Source organism: Cavia porcellus, unplaced genomic scaffold (genome assembly GCF_034190915.1).
Source record: "Cavia porcellus strain 051 isolate PalLab524CR breed Dunkin Hartley unplaced genomic scaffold, mCavPor4.1 scaffold_4, whole genome shotgun sequence".
NCBI classification, from domain to species: domain Eukaryota; kingdom Metazoa; phylum Chordata; class Mammalia; order Rodentia; family Caviidae; genus Cavia; species Cavia porcellus.
In genome coordinates this window covers 119,780,827-119,806,184 of record NW_026947487.1, presented here as the reverse complement: position 1 = coordinate 119,806,184, position 25,358 = coordinate 119,780,827, and the positions used below count along the sequence as shown (strand labels likewise).

At 63.0% G+C, this 25,358-nt stretch overlaps 1 protein-coding gene across 1 annotated transcript; it reads left to right on the top strand.

The window, feature by feature from the left end:
- Nucleotides 1-1,124: 1,124 nt before the first annotated feature.
- On the top strand, nucleotides 1,125-24,268 carry Slc7a5 (solute carrier family 7 member 5). The gene is made up of 10 exons (XM_003460900.5): nucleotides 1,125-1,750; nucleotides 11,417-11,542; nucleotides 18,481-18,586; nucleotides 19,059-19,103; nucleotides 19,526-19,649; nucleotides 20,253-20,356; nucleotides 20,534-20,630; nucleotides 21,168-21,317; nucleotides 22,134-22,311; nucleotides 22,896-24,268. Exons 1-10 carry the CDS (start codon nucleotides 1,219-1,221, stop codon nucleotides 22,949-22,951), a joined length of 1,518 nt encoding a protein of 505 aa, XP_003460948.2. The 5' UTR covers nucleotides 1,125-1,218; the 3' UTR covers nucleotides 22,952-24,268.
- Nucleotides 24,269-25,358: the final 1,090 nt, after the last annotated feature.

The window sequence follows — 25,358 nt, the reverse complement described above, 5'->3', positions numbered from 1 at the left end:
ATAGGGGCGGGAGCGGACCTGTCCTGGCGGTCTTCTGCCAAATGTGCCCACAGTGGGGCCCGCAGACACCCGGAGGCACCTGGGCTGCAGGAGGGGTCGGAGGATGAGCACAGGCAGCCTCCTTCCCCTGCTGGGCCTGGATTCCTGGCCCACTCTACAGCTCACCTTGCTGTGGCCACCAGGCTCAGCCCTCTCACACCGACCCCTGGGACCCTGGCAGACACCAAGCATGTGGCGAATGGGGGCTGTGCCTCCCAACCCTCGGCCCTCCCCCACGTGCCCATCACTCCTGTCCTACAGTGTCCAGGCCCAAGATGACCACGCCAGCTGGCACTCCCTCTTCTGACTTCTGACTGCGTTACCTGAAGCCTTTCTTGCCCAAGATCCTGGGCAAGTTCCAAGAATGACAGCCCAAAGCCCTCACCCTGCAGGCTGCCTCCAAGCTCCCCAGCTAGGCTGGGGTGGACCTGACTCTGGCTCCTCCCTGGACTGTCCATCTGTTGATCTATCCAGCCCTTCTTCCCCAAAGCCTGAGGCTGCTTCTCGGAGTTCTGTGCCCCAACTCCCCAGTCTTTGGCAAACTATCCCTCCCTGCCTGACATGCGCATCTCTGAGTCCAGGCCTGTCCTTCCACGCTCTCTGGGCTGTGAACCACCACCCCACGACACAGTCAGTCCCCTGGCCAAACCCAACCAGGATAATCTGCCCCAGGTATCCTTATCTCCTAGGTGGAGGGGACAAGCAGACCGGTTGGGGGGGCTGGTGCGCCCTTTCAGCTCAGCCCATCCGGGACAACCGCTGGGCTTCCTGGAGTCCGCGGGAGACAGGCACCTTAATCCCCTCGCGGAGGTGAGAGGAGGAGGGGCGCGCGCTGGCTCCCAGGCGGCTGAGGTCGGCACCAAAGATGGGCACGAGCGATGAAGAAGCGGGCCAGGAGTTCCCGAGGCTCCGGAGCTGCCGGAAGCTCCACGTGCTCTGAGCAGGCCGGAGCCCGGGGCGGGGCCGGGGGCTCGGCAGGGCGGGGCCAGTGCGCTGGAGCCAATGGCGCTGGTGGGCGGGGCCTCGCGGCTGCCCAACGGGGGCGACAAGTGGGCGGGGTCAGCGGGCGTGGCTATAAAGGCCCAGCAGGCCCAGGGGCACGGGCGCAGTAGAGCGGTGGGGCCCGCGGTGTTCATTTGGTGCGGCGCGCCCGGTGTCCAGGCCCGGCCGGCGGCGAGCATGGCGGGCGCGAAGCGGCGCTCCGTGGCAGCCCCGGCGGCGGCGGCCGAGGAGGAGGAGCAGCAGGCGCGGGAGAAGATGCTGGCGGCGAAGCGAGCCGACCCCGCCGGGGAGAGCGAGGGCGTGACCCTGCAGCGTAACATCACCCTGCTGAACGGCGTGGCCATCATCGTGGGTACCATCATCGGCTCGGGCATCTTCGTGACCCCCACGGGCGTCCTCAAGGAGGCGGGCTCCCCAGGACTGGCGCTGGTTGTGTGGGCCGTGTGCGGGGTCTTCTCCATCGTGGGTGCGCTCTGCTACGCTGAGCTGGGCACCACCATCACCAAGTCGGGTGGCGACTACGCCTACATGCTGGAGGTGTACGGCTCGCTGCCCGCCTTCCTCAAGCTCTGGATCGAGCTGCTCATCATCCGGCCCTCCTCACAGTACATCGTGGCTCTGGTCTTCGCCACTTACCTGCTCAAGCCACTCTTTCCCACCTGCCCGGTGCCGGAGGAGGCCGCCAAACTCGTGGCCTGTCTCTGCGTGTGTGAGTAGGGGACACCCCGGGGGAAGATGGGCAGCTGTGGTCCTGGGTCCCTGGTCCCAACGCCTAGCATCCCTGCGACCCCGCCTCCCTGGACCATAGGAGACCGAGGTGTCAGGTGCCAGAAACTGGTGTTTCATTCATTCTATCAGCTCGGGGCCCCTGCGAAGACCTGAGTGAGCGGGTTGGAGTCTGGGCCGAGATCTTAGTGAGCGGTGTGCTTCCCGACTTACAAGCAGTGCCACCCGCAGGCAGGGCGGCTGAGCAATACTCAGTGTATGTTGCGAGGGCCCACGTGGAGTGACTGGAGGCAGTTTCCTGTTTCCGCTGCAGTTCTGATTGGTTAAGATACTGCAGTTTAAAAAAAAAATCATTCATTTCTGTTTTCCAGACCAGCCTATCAGGACGTGGACAGGCTGACTCATAAGAAAATTGTAGTAATAAAATTGTGTGTGTGGGAAAGGTTGCTCACTTAGGCCCAGCAGCAGGGTTGAATCCCTCTTCCCCAGCAGCAAGGGCAGGTTGGTGGGCACAGTGCTAGCTGGCCAGAGAATTTGCTGCTGCTCTGCAAAACAAAATTGCAAAAACAGTGTTCTTGCATGATTTCAGGGTTTTTAAAAGTCAGTTGTATCAAACGCTACCTGGTTGGTTTTGTTTTGTTTTGTTTTGGTTTTGGCTTTTGGCAATTCTCAAGCTTTTGGACAGGCTCGGACTGTGCTTTCAAAATTCATACTGCAGGCACTGGCCACCCAAGACCTGGATTCACTTGTTTGCGTTAAAGCTGCCCGGATTTAAGCTCCAGCTGTCTCTGGGTAGTGTACACAATTACAAGGCTAACAGGGTTACACTTGCCTTTGTGGACTAAGCAGTGATTTAGTACTTGGAGCCCAGCAGCTCCTCGCTGGCAGTGGTACCCGCGGTGCTGTGCACGCTGGGAGGTGTGGACCAGCTCAGCCAGTCTCCCTGCACTCAGAGGCAGGGTGATGTGGGACCAGAGCCAGCCGCACTCTGCCGAATCAGAAGCCTTCCTGGGCAGACGAGACTGGCACCATTATGAGGAGGGCATGAGTAGGCAGACGGGTGGCTTCTGGGTGCATTGTGGAAGACAGTCCTGAGGGGTGACCCCCTGGGCTGTGTAAGGAAAGAAACAGGCCTCCGACAGAGAGATGGCTTTGCCTGTTTTGTCTTTAGGGAATTTTAATTGTTGAATTCCCGTCACCTCGTGATGGTGTGTAATGGGTCGGCCTGGCCGGTAAGGGTGTGGAACTCTTTAGAGGGCCGCCTCTCGCCCGGGAAATGGACCCTGAAAGCTGGGGGGCTGAGCTCCCAAGTCACCAGCAGCACTTGGGAAGTACTGCTTTGGCCAAGGCAGGTAGCGTGCGGCCAGCTGTGAGCTAGTTAGAGTTCTTTCTAGTGAAAAGCCAGCTAGCCCAGGACTACGTGGGCCCGGTGATGCATCTAGGAGCTCTGAGACCCTCTTCCTCCTCCTCTTCCCCACCCTGGGCCAAGACTGCACGACTGAAATGTGGCTTCCAGAGCCTTCTTTACAGAATTTGCTCTTTACCGTGTCAGTTGGATGCGTCTGTCTCCTTGTACAGTTTGTTTTCCAGCCGGAGGTGGAATGCCCACCTTCCTGTGCTGTGGCCGCTGTGGGTTTTCAGCGCTGGGGACGCTTCACTTAGGGCTCCAACAGGTGTGCTCACCATCAAGGTTCCAGCCTCGAGAAAACAGCAGATGGGGTGCGCTGGACTCTAATGCCACAGCCACAGCACCTTTCAAAGAACCTGTTCAGGCCAAACATTTGTGGGCTCCACACATCTTTAAATTAGAAAGCTTTCGCAGGAGCTGAGGATTTAGCTCAGTGGCATAAGCGCCTGCCTTGCAAGCAGGCAGTCGTGAGTTCGATCCCTGGTACCGATAAAAAATGAAAAAGACAAAAAAAAAAAAAAAAAAAGAAAAGAAAAGAAAGCTTTCGCACACATCTCATAAGTAGCTTTTGAACAGTCCTCGGGGCCCCACAGGTGAAGGCCCAGAGAAAGTCCTGCATGGAAACCCCCCACAGGGTGCAGATGTGGGGTTCAGAGTCAGTCGGTATTCCTTCCTATGCAGGAAGGCCAAACTTTGCCAGGGCCCCTTTGCCCTCTGTTCACGTGTATGTGCCACTGCCTCGTTATTGAAACAAAGATCTGCAATGCAGAAAGGGACAGGTGGTCCACAGGAGTGGTCAGCACCTGCCTGGGCCATATGAGAGAGGCTGCATCCCAGTGCCAGGCCCCAGCCAGGGAGGGAGGACCCTGGGGCACCGCCAGTGATGCTGGCACCACCCATGGGAGGGTAGACAGGGCATCTGAGAAGCTTCAGGTATGTGCAGCCTCTCAGGCAGAGGGGCAGCTCAAGCCCTGACCCAAGGACAGCTATGCAGGGCGTGGGGAAAGTTTCCAGCATTCAGCAGGGGCCGCTGCTCCTGAGGAGAGAAGAGCTTCAGTGTATCTTGGTCACATAGGAAATGGGTCCCAGAATTTCTCCTTAGGAAGGGAAAGGCCAGGCCATACCCCACACTTCCTTGAGCCTGCTCCTCCGCTGGGGCCACTCGATGACTGGGTACCTGGCCGCAGGGAAAGGTCAGGGCCACACAGGAGGCCTGACTCAGCCTGAGTTCTGCCAGGATCTTTTCAGCCCTGGGGCCATCCCTCTGCTAACCTCTCTGTTTGCTAAAGACAGGCTGGTGAAATGCTTGGCTGGCCCTGCTCAGTGCGTGGGGTGGCCCTGCAGACAGGAAAGGTGGAGAAAACGGGTTCTTGGAGTCTGGCACTGGGAATTAGGGCTGAGGTCCTTTTCGCAATGTGTCTTGGGTGCATTTTTGTTTTTTATTGGTCCTAAAGATGAGCACGTTGCTTAAGGGGATGCATTGTTGCTTAACGAGAATCTAAAGGGCTTACGTGGACTACAAGTGATGACAGATTTTACCTACAAAAGACGCACAGATTAAAGCCTGAGGTTCTGGCTCAGCCAGGGTTTAAACAGGCATCTTGCCCTTCCCTGGCCCTGCTCTGTCTATACGCTGCTGGGCGCAGGGAGTCTCTCACTGGGACACCAGCATGGGACGGCTCCTTCAGCTCCTATCCCTCCAGGGAGGAGCTCTTGGACTGAAGGATCGGAGCAGGCTCTCTGCCACCTGGTGTCCCCTACCCAAGCTGGAGGTGTCAGAGACCTGGCCTGCAGACCAGGGTCCCTCACATGCAGACAGGTGACCGCTGCCTCTTGCTGCTGTGAGTGGAGGCTGAGACCCTGCCTGCCGGGACAGCCACCAGGATTGACCTCCTGTTGTGACCCAGGGCAGACAGTGGATTCACAGAACCCTCATCTCTGGCCGCTGCCAACCAGAGAGATGATGGCGAGCTTGCCTGGGCTTCTAGCTAGGTCTCCTGCCCCCGCCTGCCCCTCCTCTCCGGGTGAGGGTCGGTCCAGGCAGTGACCCTTCCTGGCCGTTGTGTATCTGGGTACCTGTGATCTGTGTAGAGAAGGGCCTTGTCCCAGCCCTGCATGGGTGTCGCAGAGGATTAGGCCAGGCAGAGGGTCAGTCATGTGATATCTCCCCCCTCCCGCCCCCACCGCGGTGGGGCAGCCCAAGGCTGGTGCTGTGTTCTCAGCAAAGACCAGGAGAGAAGGGAGCCAAGACAAAGGCCAGGTGTGTCCCTGCCCTGAGCTGGGCCCCAGTGTGACCCACGCTTGGTGACAGGATCAATGCAAACTACCAAAGGGTTTGGGGGTCTCGTTGAGGACCCGGGCAGCTGAACTGAATCCCCAACATCAGTTGTGATAGATAACCATAGAGGGGCCTAGGATGTGGGGGTGCTTTGGGCGCCCTGGTCTCCTGCTGGTCTCCTGTGGACCCCCCTCTAAGCCCAGACCTGTCCCTCGAGCCTGGGGTGCCTGGACACCTGTCAGCCTCCCCTGCAGGGACCCTGGTGAGCCAGAAGTCCTGATGTTCCCAGGGCGCGTGGCTGCCCTGCATCTGCAGTGCATACTCCATGCAGCTGACAGCCTGGTAATTAGCCTGAAATCCGGCTTTCCTAGCAGCCATGCAGGGGCAGCAGGCGCCTGAGTGGGTCACACCCAGTCATGGGGCCAGCCTGGGCCTGTGGGGCTGTTCCCAGAGCGCGTGACCCCCAGGCTGGTGGGAGATAGGCAGGCATCTGTGCCCCCTTCCTTCCGGGTCACAGAGCCAGGGTAATCCCACAGGAGGTGCAGGATCACTGCCAGAACGGCAAGGCAGGTGCCTTCTCCCCACGAGATGGTAGGCAGGCCCCGTGGGCCCGGCTGGGCCAAAGCTGCCTGCACAGCACGTGCTCAGATAGCACCCTGGCCTCTGGCATCCACAGAGCCACCCTCTCCTGCAGCTGGGAAAACTTCGGTGGAAGCGGGCAGGGAGCTCAGAGTCCTGGCACCACCTCCGTGCTGACCACTTTGTCCTCAGGCATGTGGACCTCCAGTGTGCCTAGGGTACCTCAGTGGCCCAGTAGTGCAGAGGACCAGCTGCATTCTGGGCTCCTTGGGGAGCGCTTCCCTCCTCTCCTGTCCTCTGAGCTTCCTGTTGAAGTTCACCAAGCTCCAGGACAGCCACCTGGCTCTGCCACCTTGTCCTGTACACCTCCAGACACACTCATCACCTGCAGGCCCCAGGCAGCACCCATTCCCCTCCACTGCTGAGTTCTCCCATGGCACCCACGCCCCGTGGATCCTCAAAGCTCATGGACTCTGACTGAGGAGGCAGGCCGTGCCGCTATGTGAAGCGGAGGCACTGACTTCCCAACTGGCCCTGGGGCACGTGCACGCAACCTGATCTACGCTGAGGCACCCTGGCCTCGGGGACCGTGCACCAGGCCCCTGTGTGAGCTGCTGTGAGTGGCACCGGTCACCAAGACTGGCTCCGCGTTTTGTCCAGAGCTGCCACGGCTGGCCTGAGATCTGCCTTTGGCTCCCGCTGGCCTCTGGACAGGCTACTAGGCTGGCTGCAGAAGACGAGCCTGCAGTGGGTGTCAGTAGGTCTCCTGTAGAGCCTTTGTCGGTCTCAGGGCCCCCGGAGAATCCTGAGCCAGGATCTGGCTCTGTCCTTGAACTCTGAATCCCTCCGGCTACGTGACCAGGCTGAGTGCTCTGCCAGAGTCCAGAAGTGGGAGCAGGCCCTGTCAGAGGGGTTCGAGGGGCTGGTGAGCACGTCCCTGGCAGGCAGAGAGCGTGGGAGCCTCCTGGAGCTGCTGCTGGCAGTGGCCCAGGGCTCAGCACCCCACGGGCCGGCTGCTACTGCTGAGCTGCTTGAGGCCTGCCGGGAGCTGGCTGCTCCTCTTAGCTGAGAGACGCCCGGCTCCGCACCTGAGGCCCTTCGGGCTGGGCGAGGCTGGGGGCTCTGTGTCCCAAACAGCTGTGCAGCTTCCCCGCCCTGCCCCACAGACACGCTGGGCGCTGGATGCACCGCAGCCAGCCGGCTCTTCCATCTGCTGTACTGATAAAGCACCCTGGGAGCCCCACCCTCCAGCCCCACTGCCCAGATCTGGGCCACCAGCCAGTTGTGGGGTGCCGTCTGCATGGTCCTGGGGCTTCTTCACAACAGCTGGGCCTTGACAGGACTGGGACTAGGAGACCTGTGTGTCCGTCTCCGAGCCCTGCCCACTCCAGCCACCACATGCTGGTGTCGGGCTGGGACTCTGTGACTTCCCTGTACCCCACAGGACGCACCTGGGCAGGTTGAGCCTTTTCCTCCCTGGAGCACAGGCTTTGGAGTCGGGGTGCGTCATGGGGTGCAGACGGGGAGGCTCTGTACGAGCTTGCGACAGAGACTCCTTATCACCTGTGCACAGCCTCAGTGCTCCATGGTGACTGTCAGGTGATCGGGTGCTGTGGGACGTGTGCGTGTGGCTGCCCCTCCTGTATGTGCAGGAGCGAGCGGGCCCGGAAGGGTGAGGAGCTGGCCCGGGGTCCCAGCCTGGCCGAACTCTGGTGCCCGAGACCAGCTTTGGTACCAGGGACACTTCCACCAGGAGGCCCCTGGTAAAGGGGTCACTGCCCAGGGGCCTCCTCCTGTACCCTGGGGTGGGACGTCAGCCACCCATGGACTGGGTTTAACCTGCCTCTTTCTGGCCTGTAACGAAGACTGTGGCAGCTGTGCTCTGGACAGTCACTGGGACCCCACTCTCGTGCCTTCGGGAGCTGCGTGTGTTCGGTTAGAAACAGAAAGGACGTCAGGGGCAGTGCGGTGAGCACGTGGCCGGGGTTTCACCCACAGCCCCGAGGAGAAGTGACAGCAAAGTGGTCTCTACTCAGGGCTTTCTACAGGATGGGGGGCAGAGCAGAGCAAGATGCCTGCCCGGTGGTGAAGAAACCCCTAGCTCTGGGCCGAAGTCCACATGAGCTGGGACGGGCATCACAGGGCTGCACATGTGGGTTCTCTGCAGCCCCGGCATCCTGGGGATACGCCAGGTGCAGATTCTTGGGCCTGTACTGGACCTGTCCTGGACCTGCCTGGCAGAAGCTCTAGGGGCCCCCAGGATCCTGCAGGGCAGACCACAGAGCTGACAGTCTTATCAAGGCTAAGAGCCCAGGGCAGGAAGGCTGTCAGGGCCAGGGCCAGGGCCAGGGGGTGGTGGGAGAGGTTGGGGAGGCAGGTCCTGGGTCTAGTGAGCTGTGCTCATCTGTGGCCCTGCGTGTGGGCAGAACTGTCCTCAGGAACCCTGGGCCCTGCAGGCAGGGCCCTGGGTCCCAGGCTGAGTGTCCAGCCTGCTAGGGGACTGGGCCGGGCCGGGTGCTGGCCTAGGACAGGTGCTAGCTGTATTGTGCTGCCTGAGGGCGGGGGGCAAGCCAGCAGCTCTTCCCGCAGCCAGCAAAGCCTGAGCTGGTTTCCTGCCCCTGGCTCGGGGCTGCCAGAGACAGGTGCAGCCAGCAGAGTTCTGGACAGCGTGTCCCTCAGCCTCCTGGCCTCACCCTGTGAAGCAGCAGTTGTCTCTCCCTGAGTACCACCCTGCCCAAGCCCACCCTCCTCAGCTGAGTTTGGAAGAGACAGAAGGCTGCATCCCAGGGTCTGTGCTTGAAGCCTGACCAGCGTGCTGGTGGTGGCCTGCGTTACGGGGTGGCAGGTGGGGGGGATGCTCCTTCCCCGGCTGAGCAGTGCCCTGCTGTGATGTGTGCCTGGGGGATGAACCTATTTCTTTGGCCCAATTGGCTGTCCCAGGTGGGGCTGGAGGTACCTGATGGGGGGTGGGGCCTGGCTCCTGTGTGAAGCTGGGACTGTGGGCCCCGGGGGCATGTCCCTCAGACTGGAGTTGCTGCTGGCTTGGCCCCAGGGGAGGAGAGGCCCATCTGCCTGCTTCCCTGCTGTGGGCCAGCGGGCATGCTTCCCTGGGGCACTGTCTCCCACGGTCCCTGCCCCTCGATGGAGGCTGCATGTTACCAGGGGTGGCAGTCACAGTCCAGCCTGAGTCACCTGCAGCTGGGGAGCAGTCAGGGAGGGAGCCGAGGTGCAGGCCTGTGCCTGGACGCCCATCCGCGTGTCTTGTGAATGGCAAGAGGCATTGGGTCCAGATGGACTCATTTATTTAAGATCCTATTTCATTTTAAAATGCTGAGAAAAGGGCTCGCAGAGCACAGTGAAGCCCTTGTTCGCCCTTGTCCGGCCAGTTGGAGTGTCATCGTCCACTCCAGTCCATTGCAGTCCCTTTAGGACAGACAGCACTGTAAAGTCCCCTTTGTTCCTGGGGCCGGCCCAGCCCACCCTGGAGGCTGTGATCCGCTTTCTTCCATGTCAGGAAGGGTCTGCCTGGGAGTGGTGGGAAGGGGAGCCCCGCCCGAGTGGCCGTGGCCGGACACCTGCTGGCCGCCTCTGTCCACTTGGCCCCTGGCCCGGGCTCTCCACTTTTTGGCAGGGAAGGAGCTGGCTTGGGTCTCCAGCAGGGCAGCTGTGGGCGCAGGAAGAGGGGACCCTGCCTAGGGCCAGGGTGCTGCATTGTCTGGAGTGACTCCCAAGGCTCGTTGTCCCTTTCCTGGACACCAGTGCCTGCACCTGGGGAAGGGGGAGAGGAAGCCCAACCGCTCCGCAGTGTGGCAGGCGCAGTCTCCCTCCAGAGAGGAGACTGAGCCGGAAACCCTAGACCAGCCGCGCGCCCGCGGCCGGTGGTGTCTGGGCCCCGCCCCGCCCCGCCCATGACGACTGATGCAACCCTGCTGGCTGCTTGCTGCAGCCGGAAAGCCGGCTGCGCCTGGGGTGCGGCCCTGAGCCCCTGCTCGGTCTCTGGGGAGCTGTGACTTGTGAAAGCAGGCCCCGCCCCGCATGCCAGACCTGGCGGGCAGGTGGCAGGACAGAGCGAGCCACGCCGGGAGTGTTTCCATTTCCTGAGCACCAGAAGCGGGACTTGCACTGCTCATCCACACACCTCCCTTTGCGGGTGTGCTGGGGCCCCCCAGTGTGTCACTGTGTAGTAACAGTGACTTCGGCCCAGCACCTCCAAGGCAGCTTCCTAGGCGGCCCGGGGAGCGGAGCCGCAGATGCTCTGAGGCCGAGTCCTTTCCGGAGAGCGTTGCTGCCGGCGGGTGGGACGCGGATGGTGCCAGACGCCAGTCTTCCTGTTTTCCGGCCCCTGAGGTGTCAGCCCATCCAGCTAATTAGCATCTACTAGATTTTCCGACCTGGTGCTGAAGTGTGCACAACCAGTCCAGCTGCCAGAGCCACCTGGGTTTGCAGGGTGGGGATCTCAGGCCCCCGCCCTAGAGGGGAGGGCGCTGGTTAATGTTCAGCTCCCCTGAGTGACCAGGAGGAGGTCTGGCCCTGGCCTCGCTGTAGATGCAGCCAGGCGGATGTGGCTCACGTCATGGAGCATTGTCAGCACCAGGGCCGTGGCCACCTGAGCCTCAGGAACAGGATGAGCTGAGGTGGCGCCGTGGGGGCGGGCGGTGAGTATCCCTCACTTTTTTTAAATAAACTTTTGTTCTGCCATCTACTAGAGGACGGCTGTGTTTGCTGGTGTTCGGGGGCCCAGGCAGGACTGGCCAGTGTACGGGGTGTTGGTCACTCAGCTGCCTGCCCATGGCCCGACCCCTCCTTTCCTCCCAGCCCCTCCCAGGCGTCAGTTTCAGACACGCAGGTGCCCGCTGCTGGTGCCAGTAAACACTGGGTGTGAACTCTTGGTTCTCAGTATCCACCCTTTGAGCTCCTAGCCGGTGGCTCAAGGAGGGCTCCTGGCGTGGGAGGTTCCCCATAGCTCTGGGCTCAGCACGGATCCCTGCTAACTGGACATCCGTGCTTCATCTGCCAACGCCCAGGTGGTCAGGGGAGGGTCCTCACTCAGCCACAGGCACTGCCACAGGTCACCAAGGTGCAGGGGACACAGCCATCCTCCTGGTGGCCAGCTTGCCCCTGAATCCCGAGTGGGCCCTTCCTGAGCACAGGTCCCTGGAGGAGGCTGACGAGGGTCTGAGAGAAGTCCATTAGGACAGTCCAGGGGCACCTGGGATCCCTGTGTTTTCTTCACCTTTGACCTTGGCTGTACAGAGCCAGCCCACAGACACCCAGCCTGCGAGAGGGCCCCGCATGGACACAGCTTGCTTCCCCAGGGTCCCAGCCTCGACCCGGTGTCCTGACCTCACTGCCGGTGGGGACTCACGCTGCCTCTCCCCCCACAGTGCTGCTCACCGCCGTGAACTGCTACAGTGTGAAGGCTGCCACCCGCGTGCAGGACGCCTTCGCGGCCGCCAAGCTCCTGGCCCTGGCCCTCATCATCCTGCTCGGCTTCATCCAGATCGCAAAGAGTGAGTGTGGTGCCAACCTGGCACGTGGCTCCTGCTCTTCATCCGGCCAGCAGGCCCCCCCAGGGAACTCGTGCAGAGCCAGGCACCCCCCTGTGCGCGGGGGCTGGAGCTCGTTTTCCTGAGTCCAAAGCACCATGGCTGAATCTGCCCTGGTCCAGGCAGGGTGCGGAGGGTTCCCTGCTGAGCCTGTGCCTTGCCCGTGTCCCCATCATGTGCCAGGAGCCCTGTGGGGGTCTCTCAGCGGTGTGACCGCTCTGGTGATTGTCTTGCAGGTCCTGGTGGGGGTGGGGTGGCGCTGGGGGGCTGCTCGGCTTTAGGACCCTCGGTGGGGAGAGCTCCCCAGGAGGACGGTGTCTGTCCTTGGGCATGGGCGCCAGGCCTGGAGATGCGGCCACCTGTGTAGGCGAAAGAACATTGTTCTCCTTTCTGTGACATGGAAGTGAAAGAGCAAATGAGAGCGGAAAACAAGACAGGAACTGTAAACCCTGCCACAGAGACGCCGCGGCCTGGGCTTCTAGGCTGGGCGGCCTGACGGTCACGGCCGTGTGACTGCAGGCAGGGCACTCCGCTCTGCGCGGCTGCCTGTGCTCCGGGGCTGGGGTCTGCTGGGTGGAGGGTGCGTGCCGAGTGCCCTGTGCAGCACCCGAGTTCTCAGATGGTGCAGAAGCAGTGGGTGGCGAAGCTGGGCGTCTGCGTGGACGTCTGTGCACACACACTGTGCGTGAAATTCCTCCTGCACCTTAGCCTGCACTCCCCCTCTCCTTTTCCACAGCCGTGTAATATTCCAGAGTGAGGGTGCGCACAGTTACTCAGTGGTGCTTTCCAGGTGGCCGCAGACCTGGAACACACTCCTGAGCACTCCTGAGCTCTCCCAGGGAGCGTGACCAGGAGCTTGGTGGGACATGGGCTCTGCCCTCAGGCAGAGCCCCAGCACACTGTTGCTTTGGTAGCAGGATGCCCCGGGGAGGTACTTGTCACGGTGTAAAACCCTGAGAGGCCGGAGGGGAGAAGCTCAGCTCCTCCAGGCCAGGCTCTGTGCAGCCTACCCGCTTCGAATGCGCAGCCCAGGGCCTCAGGGCCATGGATTTGGTGACCAAGTGGGCCCTCCTGCAGCTCCCTCACGCTCTGCAGGCAGCTCTGCCTTGCCCACACGGCCTTCCTGTGGGGCAGACTCACAGCTCCAGTGTCCAGGACCCGGGGGGAGGTGGCCAGCTGCAGGGAGGGAGCCGGGCAGTGAGGGCCACTGTGGGCAGAAGGACAAGGTCTGTGCCCACAGACCTCGCACAGCCAGGGCTGGCGCCACTCTGCAGTGTCGGGGAGGGGACTGGCTGGGCGGCTGCGATCTGATGGACGGGTGAGGAATTTAGGAGGGGGAAGGCGATTGTTGTAAAAACGAACTCCAGTGAGGACAGCAAAGAGCTTTTGTGCAGCCTGGACACACAACGTGTGTGTGATCCCGGTGCCGTGGTGAACACCCCGCACCCCAGCACTTCCTGTCTGACCTCGGTGACGCCGTGCCCAGTCCGCAGCATTCCTGTCCCACTCTCTTCCCAGGGGCTTTGCTCTCTTCCAGACAGATGCCTGCCCTCTGGAGGGTACGCTGGGGGGCAACCTTTTCTCCCTGAGCAGTTGCCCTACTGTGTCTCCCATGCCCGTGGAGGTGGCTGTGCCCAGGGCCCCTCAAGACAGAGATGCAGCCCCCAGCGGTGCGTGAAGGGGCCACTGTCCGCTCATCCATGCCTGGGCCTGGAGAACCTGGTGCTCTTGCCCCGGGGACCCCCATCCAGCAAGCACTGACCCTGTGCCCACTAGGGATGTACCCTACTGTCTGGGGCTCAGGTCACCCTGCAGGGACATGGGACATCTGCACGCCAGGAGTCACAGATGGTGTCAGAGGGGTCCTCAGGCTCCAGCACAGGAGGAGGCAGTGGGGTGCAGGGTACAGGGCTCTCCTCCCTATAGAACCCTGGCCCTGGGTTGGGAGGAGCTTCAGCTGCCCCGGGTCAGGGCCGGTGGGGTGATGCCCCAGATTTGTGGGCCGGTGTCATGTGAAGTCTCTGCATTTAGCCCAGCACGTCCAGAGCAGACGGTGCCCACGCTGACTGTCACGGGGCTCGGGTCAGCAGGGCGAGTAATGGTGGCTTGGACAGGTGACCCAGAGGGAAGTCAGGGGTCAGGGAGACAGGCAGGTGGGCAGGCTTGGGGCTGTGGCCCGAGGCCTTTGTTTCTGAGGCCGAGGTGGGAGTGGGGTGCTGACAGCCCAATTTTTGCGCCCGGCGAGGGGCCAGGCCCCCCTCCCCTCCCCGCCCCCAGAAGGACACACAATGAGCCCTATTGTGGTTCTGCTGAGTTGCAGAGTCCAGGGGAGAACAAACTAATCTCTCCTCCGGCAGTCCGACCAGACAGCGTGCAGACAAAGCGGGTTCAAGCGAAACTTTCTCCTCCGCCCACGTTGCCTGGCTGGCTGCGCGCCCCTCCGGGCCGGCGGTTGGCCTCTCACTGTGCACAGAGAGCAAAGATGTCTCAGCCTGGCGGAGGGAGAGTGGTCACTTCCTCTCCCTCACCGCCGGGGGTCCTGGACGAGAAGCACCAAGCTCGGACCCCTGCCGACACCCTGGCCCCGGACACCCCTGTGTGGCCTGCGGCCGGGAACCCAGCTCCTCTGCACCTGCTGTGCAGGAGCTCGGGTCTGTTGGGCACTTGGTGGTTTGTGAAACGGCCCTTTCCTCTTGCCTGTTGCTGGCCGGGTGCCCCGGGCTGGGAGAAGTGTGGTGTCCGGCGCCTGTCAGAGGAGGGAGACCGAGACTGGGGCATGGTGTGGGGCTTGGCAACTCGCGTCTGTTGGTGAGGTTTGTGGTGGGCATTGGAGGTGTGAGTATCGGGGAAGGCTGGCAGCAGAGATCCAGAACAGCTCCCAGGCAGGCGGCAGGACACCAGTGGGCCGAGATTCCAGGGTTGCTCCTCTGGATGGCCCAGGAGGCACCGAAGAAGCCCGAGCACGTGCCGTGTGCCTCCTCCTGGCTCTTGCCGGCTTCCACAGGCCCAGAGGCAGCAGGGCTACCCGCCTCAGCAGCCCCGTGGTGGGCACCCAGCCCAGATGGGGACCCCAAACCTGTGAGGGTTTTACGCCCACCCCAGGCAGCCCAGCATCTGCTCAGCTGGGTGAGGACAGACTTGGCAGGGTCACTGCCAGTCTCATGTGGTCCTCACGTGGCAGCTAGAGAGCCCGCAGGGCCCCCAGTGAGGACAGGCGCCCGTTCTGGCTGTGCCCTTGATGATCCATCCCAAGAGGCCCTGGGATGGACCTGGGCTCAGGGTGCCACGCCTGAGTGTGGAACTTGTCCTGGCCACAGGAGGGTCCACATCAGGGCACCACCCTGTCCACACAAGGCTGGACAGGCCAGGAGCTCTGTGGATTCCAGGTGAGCCCGGGTAGTTTACCCGACGGAAAACCGGCCACAAACCCGCCTCGGGCTGCCAAGGCAAACTTGGGACAAAGCCCAGGCCTCCCCTGTGGGGACCCAGCTCATGGGTCTGTGACACGAGGTGGCCCGCCGGCATGGGTCACACAGGGACAGGCAGGACACTGTGCCCAGAGCCACTGCGCTCGCTGGACTCCTGCCAGACTCAAGCTCAGTCCTTGGAGCGGGGTGACCCTGCCCTGGAGACAGAATGCCCCTGTGGGGCGCCCCCGGCCGTGTGTAGCCCAAGATCTCCTCCCTTGCCCGCTTCGGGCTGTACTGAGGACTCCACAGCTGGAGGTGGGGCGTGAGATCTCTGGAGGGTTCTTCTTTTGACCTTCGAGGCTGCACATTGAGCTACAGGTCCAGCCCTTTTGTAATTCTGAAACAGCTCTTGCAAAATTGCCCAGGTGGGACTGAACTTTCGAACCTCTTGCCGCGACTGCTAGAGTGCTTCAATGGCTGGCACATGCCCTCGTGCCTGGCTGTCGGGGCTCTTTGCCATGTGACTGCGTCCTGCCCTGGGCCTGCTGTGTCCTGTGACACTGCAGCTTTAAAGGATCACATGCTTTCCTGCGGGAAGGCTCGGGACCAGAAGCTGGGCTTTGCTCCATGGCCGGGGAGTGGAGGAGCCCCTTTCCATGTGAGGTCCAGAGCTGATTGCAGAGCTGAGGGGCTGCCCCCTGCAGCTTCAAAGGACAGGGGCACCTGTTTTGGCCACACTCTCCAAACCCAGCTCCTGCCCCCGCCCCTCCAGATGTCAGGCATAGCTCGGTGACAAGGGCACCTGGTCCTGGGGGAGCTGGAGAGGGCGCCCAGCCATGGTCCTTCACTGGCCCCATCTCCAGCAAGGGCCGGGGTTGGGGGCGGCAGTGACGGCAGAGCCTGGAGCTGCTCCAGCCTGCCCACCTCAGCCAGCCCTCCCTACATGGGAGACAACCTCGGCCCACACACAGAAGACGCCAGGGTGGGCAGAGCACAGGCTGCTCCTTAGCGCCGTCCCGGGGCCCCGGCTGCTCCAGCACCGGGCACCCTAGAAGTCACGGTGACAGGCGTGCCTGGCCAGAGTCTCCAGAGGACCACAGAGGGAGAAGAGCAGTTAAAATCTTGAGGCCCCAGAGAGGACCCTTCCTGCCTCTCCGAACTGCACCAGGTGGCACTGGGCGGCCCTTGGCTGGCAGTGGCATCGCCCGCAGTGTCCGCTCCGTCTCACGTGGCCAGCTCTGTCTATCTCTCCTGTCCCGAGGACCTGGCCATCGGACCTAGGGCCCCTCGAATTCACCTTTTAGTCCTGCAAAGGCCACCTTGCCAAACAAGGATGTGCCTTGGAGTCCCAGAGGGACAGGAACTGGGGCTCACTGTCCTATACTCATGTCCTAGCTCACCAGCTCATGGAACCCCAAAAGCCAGAGAGGGCTGGAATGTGGAGGACCCACCGAGGTGCCCAGGTCCCCTGCTGGCGCATTGCCCATGCGCTGTGCCCTCAGGGCCCGAGGTCAGCTCTGAGCTGCCCCCATCTCCAGACCGAAGTTTCCCATGCCTAGGCCCCAGCGGAGCCTTTTCCACGCCCTGCTGTGACACAGAGGGCCAGCCTGATCTCGGGGACGCACAGCTAAGGAGCCCTGTCCTGGGTCAGGGCCCCAGGGCTGGCCACGCCTCTGGTGGGAAGAGTCTGTCTTGGTCCCATTCCCAGTGTCCTTGACCAGCGTGCGGCCCTCCCAGGCATCCATCAGCAAGGGACCGAGGACGAGGACCAGCCCTTGGCCTGGGACACTCACCCTTCTCCCCCACGGGACGGTTCTCATGGCCGCCTCTGCATGACTCAGGGCTCTGGGCCGTTGTCCGCTGCAGGGCTCTCTGCTAGGCCTTCTGGACTCCCGCTTCGACCTGGGGGGCGCTACTCAGCCCTTGGGGTTTGCGGGGCATTCAGGGTCTGCCCACACATCAAGGATAAGGACAGGAGACCCGGGGTATCATGGTGAGGACCCGCTCTGCCCGGCCAGCACAGGGAGGACATTTCCTGCCGAGGAGGGTACCGCGCCCCATGTCCTCAGGTCCGCGTCCGACCTGTGCCCCTGACTGCCATCTGGAGGTCATTTCCTGCCCACCTTCCCGGTCACCGTGGCCTTGCAGGAGTGCACTGCCCTGGAAGCTGAGGGGTGAACGAACCTTCAGGTTCTGCAGTGCTGTGGGAACAGACTTTCAGCCTCGGCAGGTCCCTGGGAGAGGCCCTGGGGCCATCCTTGTCCAGCACTGGGCGGTGGCAGCTTGAGGACAGGGCATGACCCACACGGCATCATCGCCACGTCCTTGAACGTGGTAGGGGTGATGCTATCCATTACAGGGCCTGGGCAGCATCTCCAGCTTTCACCACTGGACAGTGGACCCCATCACTGTCCCCAAAAGTCTCCAGGCCTTACCAAAGCCAGTCCCCTGGTGGTTGGGACGGGGGCCCTAGAGCCTGGGTCCAGCCCTGCCTCCTCCCAGGAAGACTTGTGGCTCCCGTTCTCCAGGGGCAGGCGCAGGGCCAGGCGTGGAGCGGCTGCTGTGAGCGGTCCGGAGGGCGAGTTCTCTGTGTGTGGCATCCAGGGCCGGGCAGGGTGCCAGCCCTAGGACCAGGGCAGAGCTGGGGTGGTGGCAGATGGTCAGAGGGGGCAGCCTGGCTGCCATGAGCCCCCCACCCTGCATTGCCTTGGACTGTACCAGCCCTGGCCAAGGATAGCTCTTGGGGTCCAGACCAGCAGCCTGGCACTCACTCGGTGGCACCTGCATTTGGTCTGGCACCCAGGGACGCCAAGGCCTCCCGTGCTGGGCCAGTGTCCAGTACAGCCCAAGACCATCACACCCCAGGGCCCTGAGCAGGCGGGGCTGGTGCCACCAGGTCCTCAGACACCTGCCTTACCCCATGCCCACGCCACCACCCTGGGAGTGGGGTGGCCCCAGGGCCGGAGGCCCTTGACAGAGCCTGCATTTCTGGTCCCCAGCCCACCGCCCTGTCCCTCAGAGGCTGCTCCTTGTCACTAAGCTAAGCTTTGCTCTGTGGCATCCTGGCCTGTGACATCCTGGTCACCATGTGGAGGGCATGTGGCCCTCCTGTCCGACAGCACTCGACAGCCTCACAGCCAGGCACAGGTGGCCCTGCCTTAATGTCCCCACTTGGAGGACAGCTGCTCCCCAGCAGGGCACAATGACGGGGGACAGAGCAGGGCATTGCCTATGTGGGGAGCTGCATATCCCAGGACATTCTCTGGAGCTGGGGAGGGCCTGCCCCACCCACCTGCGCCCCAGCCCCACGGGTGGCCACCTTGTCACCCTACAGTGCCCCCGGCCTGGACAGTGGTGGTTTGGCAGCTATGGTCAGCTTCACCCAGTGCAAAGCTGTCACCCGGAGTTCTGATGGCCAGGCACGCTGCTGTTGGGACCTTCTGGGACTTGTGATGTGCCCTGACCGGCGTACCTTTCTCTGTCCTGTGCCAGGCGATGTGTCCAACCTGGACCCCAAGCACTCCTTCGAAGGCACCAACCTGGATGTGGGGAACATCGTGCTGGCCTTGTACAGCGGCCTCTTTGCCTACGGAGGGTGGTAGGTCCCACGGCATCTTGGGCCCTGAGGAGCATGAGGGACCTCAGACGCAGCCCACGTGGCCCATGGCCCCTGGCCTCTTGGTGTGTGGCCTGCAGGTCAGCCCAGGACCAGGTCCTGTGGCCGTCGCCCTCGGGATGGCTGCACAGGGACAGAAGTGCCACAGGCAGGCAGATGGGGAAAGTGCAGGAGGCAGGTGCCCCGAGCAAACAGGGCAAGGGCAGTGCTGCCCCTGCGCCTGCCCTCTGCAGGCTCTCCCTGGCGGCCTCGGACCCCTGGGGATCCGGAAGCCGGCTCCACCCTTCAGGGCTCACTGGGGACAGGGTTGGGCCGTGGCTGTAGGCCTACCTCAGGGACAGAGCTGACTGCCCCTGCAGAGGGCTCATGGGAGGAGCAGCCTGGGGGGCACAGGGCACCCCCTTTCCTAATGCTCGAGGAGTGCTGTGTAACGGAGCTGTGGCCTGGGTTCTAGGAATTACCTGAATTTCGTCACGGAGGAGATGATCAACCCATACAGGTACGTCCAGAGCAGCGGCACCGGGCTTGGCCGGCAGCTGGGGGACTCTGGGACAGGACCCAGGCTGGCCACTGGGGCCCTGTGACCTGGATGGGGGTGGGACATGTGCCTGGTGTGCAGGAGAGCTGGAGGGGCGCAGGCGGCCCCAAGGTGGGGCAGGGCTGGCCGTGCAGAGCAGCCGGCAGGGCGATGTTCAGACTCGGCAGCCCCAGCGCCCTTGACCCTCACGGTCACCATGCAGGACCACCAGCGGTCAGGGGCCATGAGGCTGGTGTTGCCCACCCACTGTCCTCTGGTCACAATCACCTGTTACCAGCGCCCTCACCGTGTGCCTGAGAATCGGGGCTCAGACACGGGGTACCTATGGGCCGGGCCATGGCCCTGGGCTGCTCTTTGACCTCTGCCCTCCCCATGGCTCCCAGAAACCTGCCCTTGGCCATCATCATCTCCCTGCCCATCGTCACCCTGGTGTACGTGCTGACCAACCTGGCCTACTTCACCACGCTGTCCACTGAGCAGATGCTGTCGTCCGAGGCCGTGGCCGTGGTAAGGTCCAGGGTCCAGGCCTTGCTCCTGCCCCACGGGCTGGAGTCTCTGTCCTCAGTGTCCTGAAGGTGACTAAGAGGTCTCTGCCAGGACAGCGGGAAGTGCAGGGCATCCTGGCCTGGCTGCCACTGAAGTCTCAGCTTGAGAAGTCCCAGGGCCCAGCAGCACCCAATCGGGTGATGAATCAGCTCCTCTTGGTGTCCCAGGGTCCACGTCCAGAGCCACAGGGTCCCCCCAGACCTCGGGCTAGGAGAGGCGGCTTCAGGTTCAGCTGCGGGATGGAGTGCCTGTGGGGCCCAGAGTCCTGTGACAGCCTGGCCTGGCTTCTGCAGCCCTGGGGCTCTGCCGCCCCCATTCTGGGCCAGTGGCCAAGGCTCATTTAACACATGGACATGGTGTCCCCTGCCTGCTAAGGCCAGGATAAGGAAGGCAGAGCCCCAGCCCCAGGCGGCCCTTGGCTCTCTCTGGCTGGATACAGTAAGTGTGGCAAAGCTGGCCCAGGAGCCCGAAGCAGGGTTCCCATCCCCTCGGTGCCAGTCCCAGAGCCAGGTCACTGCAGGGCTGCCTGCCGCCCAGCCGAGGCTCACAGGGCTGCATCCGCAGGACTTCGGCAACTACCACCTGGGGGTCATGTCCTGGATCATCCCGGTCTTCGTGGGCTTGTCCTGCTTCGGCTCCGTCAACGGCTCCCTGTTCACGTCCTCAAGGTGAGCCCACCCAGGTCCTTGGTCCCCCGATGCCTGCCTGTGCTTTGAGTGGTGTTCGCTGTCGGTGGCTTAGCGGTTGCGGCCACAGGAAGCAGGGCCTGTGCCCCTGCAGGCCCCGAGGGTGAGGATCGGGCTGTGGGGTCAAGGCCGGGCTGACCACCCGTTCTCTGTCCGCAGGCTATTCTTTGTGGGGTCTCGGGAGGGCCACCTGCCCTCAGTCCTCTCCATGATCCACCCCAACCTCCTGACACCTGTGCCGTCCCTCGTGTTCACGGTAAGCCTGCCACGGGCCGTGTGCACCACTGGCTCTCGCACACTTAGGCCCACTCCACACTGCCCGAGCAGATGCCGGAGGTGTCTCAGGTGTGTGCCGCGCAGGCTGGGCGATGCCAGGGATGCTGCTGCCTCAATCTGTAGCTCCACCTGTGCCCGAGGCAGCCAGGAGACATTCAGCCGGCCCCCGGGAGCTGCTGGGACCTCCGGGGCTCAGCTCTGGTCGCCCTCGGGGCCCACAGAGGCTGTGCTCCCAGGACCAGCTTTCTCCTGGGGCCACCCAGCGGGCATGGGGGCTGCACGGGCCCCGCCTCAGGCACCCAGTGAGGAGTGAGCCCTGAGTGCATCTTGCTCCCTCGGGCCCCCACATTCTGTCCTCGGAGGCTGGAGGTGCCGCCCTGGGCCCCTCCACAGCGCGGCCTCCTCCTCGCCCCCTCCGGTCCCTGCCTTGGCCCTCAGACCTCCCGGGCTGCCCGCCAGCTTCCCTCTAGAGGCCGTTTCCATGTCCCCAGGAGGGCTCACACGCGTCTCTTTGCAGTGCATCATGACGCTGCTCTACGCCTTCTCCAGAGACATCTTCTCCGTCATCAACTTCTTCAGCTTCTTCAACTGGCTGTGCGTGGCGCTGGCCATCCTCGGCATGATCTGGCTCCGCTTCAAGAAGCCCGAGCTGGAGCGGCCCATCAAGGTACGCGCCCGGCTGGGTGCTCTGCAGGGGCAGGCAGGGCCGAGTGTCCCCAGGAACCTGGGCGTCCCTGCCTGGCCTCTGTCTCCCCTCAGCAAACCCGGGTCACAAGGCCTGCCACACTTTGGCAGACGGCAGGGTTCCTTAATCCAGCCGCCCCTGCCACCCCATACTGTGCTGTGAGCTCTGGGGTGCCAGGCCGGGCTCTGCGGGAAGGCGGCGGGTGAGGCAGGGCCCATAGGAGCCGGCGGCTGGCAGCTCCCATCACCTGGCCAGCTCTCTTGGAGCAAGGCCATTGCACCAGTGCCCACCACAGGCCCCTCCCTGTCCTCCACCCAGTGGGGTAGGAGAGCCAGGGTGAAGGGAGGCAACAGGGGACTCATGTGCCAGGCCCTGTGCCCCGCCCCAGCATGAGGCCCCAAGGGAGAGCCTGAGAGAGGGCGCCTGGGCTCATCCAGCAGTGACCAGCCAGTGCCCAAGGCTTTGGGAGCAGACCCCAGTGGGAGGTCCCTCCCGGGCCCTGCCGCACCGTCACACTGCCCACAGCGAGGTCACCCGTGGGCCCATCCCGGGGAAGCTGGGCCCCGAGCCCGTTTTCTCCCTGTGGACTCGCCAGGCCAGGGTGCCATGCCCGTCCTCTCCTGCTCAGCTCCTGCGCTGAGTCTGAGTGAAGCCGTGCAGGGTGTGGACTCACCCTGTGGTCACAGCCGCTCTCTGGGGACGCTGGAGATGGTTGGCGGGCAGGGGTGGCTGCGAGCCAGGGCCCAGCAGGGACGGCCCGGAACTTTCCGTGGGGCCAACACCCTGCCTGCCGCACAGGTGAACCTGGCCCTGCCGGTGATCTTCACCCTGGCCTGCCTGTTCCTCATCGCGGTGTCCTTCTGGAAGACACCTGTGGAGTGTGCCATCGGCTTCACCATCATCCTCAGCGGGCTGCCCATCTACTTCTTTGGAGTCTGGTGGAAGAACAAGCCCAAATGGCTCCTGCAGGCCATCTGTGAGTGTCAGGGACCCCATCCCCACTAGGCCGGCCCCGCCTCTCTCCCCGGGGGTGAGACCCAGAGGGCAGCAGGGACTCTGGGCTGCTGGCCCATTCTTACCATCATGGTGCTGGGAGACTGAAGGTCTAAGGTGGCCCCATGTGGGCGAGGAGCCCCCGTCCTCAGGCCTGGCAGCTGGTTGGACAAACCCAGAGGCTGTCAGTCCTGGGAGCAGGATGTGGCCCAGCCCGAGCCCCGGGTAGGGCACTCCATGGAGAGTGTCGGGTGGCCCCATCCAAAGCAGGATGGCTGCCTCGAGCCTGGATGGTGTGGGGTGTAGACCTGGGGCGGGGCACCCCTGGACCCCGAGGCCCTGGGTATGCATTTGGGTCTTCCCTGGGCTCAGGGTTGTGCCGGGGGGCAGCTCCCACCCCATCAGCTACCAGGCTTCGAGCTCCACCCTCCGGCCAACAGATCTGGGGAGTCCCTGGAGCAGGGCCAGTGTCCAGCGAGGGCTGCGGGTTTCTATACGACAGGTTTCTGACTTGCTCTCCCGCGGCCCTGGCCCTGGCCCGGGCTCACCCCTGCCCTCTCCCCACAGTCTCCTCAACCGTCTTGTGCCAGAAGCTGCTGCAGGTGGTCCCGCAGGAGACCTAGCCCAGAAGCCTCCAGCGCAGAGCACACGGCCGTCACACACCCTCAGCGCAGCAGCTTCTGGCCCTCATCCCCGCAGGTTGGGCACCTCGGAGGTGGTCAGAGCCCTGGTACGAATTCAGCCCCGGAAGCCGCATCTGCCCTTGGCTTCCCGGCACAAAGGACTTCCTGTCACCTCAGCCCCCCACCCTGTTTGCAGTTTAGTTTTTATTTTAACTTAAACTCGGGGTCCCAAGGACACCCCAAAGTCATTGTCAGAGAACCAGGACAGAGGCGGGCGGTGGTGCTTGCCCGCCTAACGCTGCCTGCAGCGCAGCATGCCTCGAGGGACCAGGTCACTGTCACAGGTGCATGGAACTACTGAGACAGACGTCACTGTCACGACCACAGACTGCACTGACAGACAGGCAGACAGAAAGACAGCCCCACGGCATGCACTTGGCTCTCCCCCTGCCCCCAGCGCACTAGGCAGACACACACTGAGCCACGCCCCAGTCCTCTGACTCTGTACCCCTGTAAACGTGGGGGTGCCTGTGAGAACGACCCCCTTCAAGAAACCAGATCCCCCCACTGGGAACCATGGGCTTGGGCAGTGGCCACCAGTGGGCAGCCCAGAGCTCCCCACAGCTCTCGGTTCCCTGGCAGGGCCTGGTCTCCGGCCCCCAGAACCAGCCAGGAAGTGGGGGTTTCATCTCAGGACAGAAGGTGGGGAGCTTGGGGCCTTCCCGTCTGCACACTGGGGGCTCTGCCTTGGCCGAAGACCACCACCCATATCAGGAAGAGGGGACTGTGCCCGGCTGCAGCTGCCACAGGCGCCACCAAGTGCTCGGGTCACTGGGGTGGGTGGGGCATGGACAGGTCCCCAGTGCTCCTCTGGCAGGGCTCCTCAAGACACAGGGCCAGCCGGGGACCCCGCCTCACAGGGCCAGGCAGCTCAGGCCCATGGTGCCGGCTTGTCCTGCCTGCCCTCCACCCCCAGGGAGACCCCAGGCTGTCCACAGGGACCAGCTGCCTGGAAGCCCCTCTCCGCCTCCACACGGGCCACCCTGGCCTCGGGGCGGTGGCTCTGTTTCGCATCCTTTGCTTTTTATTTGTCCTGACATCTTTACTAATGGACGGGTACTGTGGGTGCCACACTGACTTGGGGGGTGCAGGAGTCACACCCCCTCCCCGTGACTCGGAGAGTGACACGTGCAGCTGGGTGCCCTTTCCCTCGTGTCCATGGCTAACCTGTTACACTAGGCTTGTTGGGGGGGTAGTGCTGTTGTATTGTGGGGTTTTGGTGTTTTGTTTTTTTTTTAATAAAAGCAATTAGAATTCCGTGGCTGCCATGTTTTCCCTTTCTGTGCCCCATGCCCTGGGGGACGTCCTGGGGTTCCCAGGGCCTGACTCAGTCATGAAAGGTCCCACCCTGGGGACATCTGTCACCGGAGCAGGAAGACAAGGTTCCCTGCACGTAGCACAGTCAGTGGCCCCAGCTTCCTACGCAGAGGCCCAGAGGACAGGGTGGACAGTGCTGGGGCAGCAGGCTTGGGGCTGGGACAGGCTAGTCCCTAGGGGAGAAAGTTCAAGCTCAGGCTGAGGCAGGAAGGTGCTGGCCTTGCTGGGCAGGCAGGGACCCTGGGCATCATCACATCACTTCAAGGCCTAGGCCAAAGTGGGACCAGGGACAGCAAGAAATGAGGGGCGAGTGTGGTGACATAAACCCACAATCGGGAGGCTGAGGCAGGAACATCCTAGCGTGCAAGGCCAGCCTCAGCTACATAGTGAGACCCAGTCTCAAAAGACAGACAGAAGTGAAGCACACCCGTGTCCTTGTTTCCACATTCCCATGAGGGCTGGCCCAGAGAGACCGGCTTCAGCCTGCAGTGCCCCCTGTTGACCAAGCCCAGTGGTTGTCGGTGGCTGGCGACTGCTGACCAGGCAAAGCAGGGTAGCTGGAGTAGCAGGGGCCAGGTAGGGCGGGTGGGAAGAGGCACCTGGGCCCCTTGGGGATGCCCCTCAGTAATGCCACCCGGAGGGGTTCCTGCAGTGGTCCAGGTCCCCTGAAGCTCTTCCTGCTGAGATGGGCAGACTCTGAGAGGCCCCTCATCCCCTGTCCTACCTGCCCTCTCCTGGGAGATGTTAATGACGGCCCTCAGCCAGGCAGGGCAGGCCCAAGCCTCCGGTGGCAAAGAAAATAACCCGCTCAGGCAGGGCCTGGGCCTCTCCCTGTTATTAGGGATAATTGAGAGCTGGCCGCCTCCTGGGGGCGGAGGCCAAGTGTGCGGAGCCCTGGGGCTGGGACTGTCCCCTCTGTGGGTTGGAACACAACCGTCCTGGGCAGTTCCAGGTCAGCTGGCCGCACCTCCAGGCCCCAAAGCTGCCCAGGTGGCCACACTTGTGTCCCTGCACTGGCCACCCCGCCCAG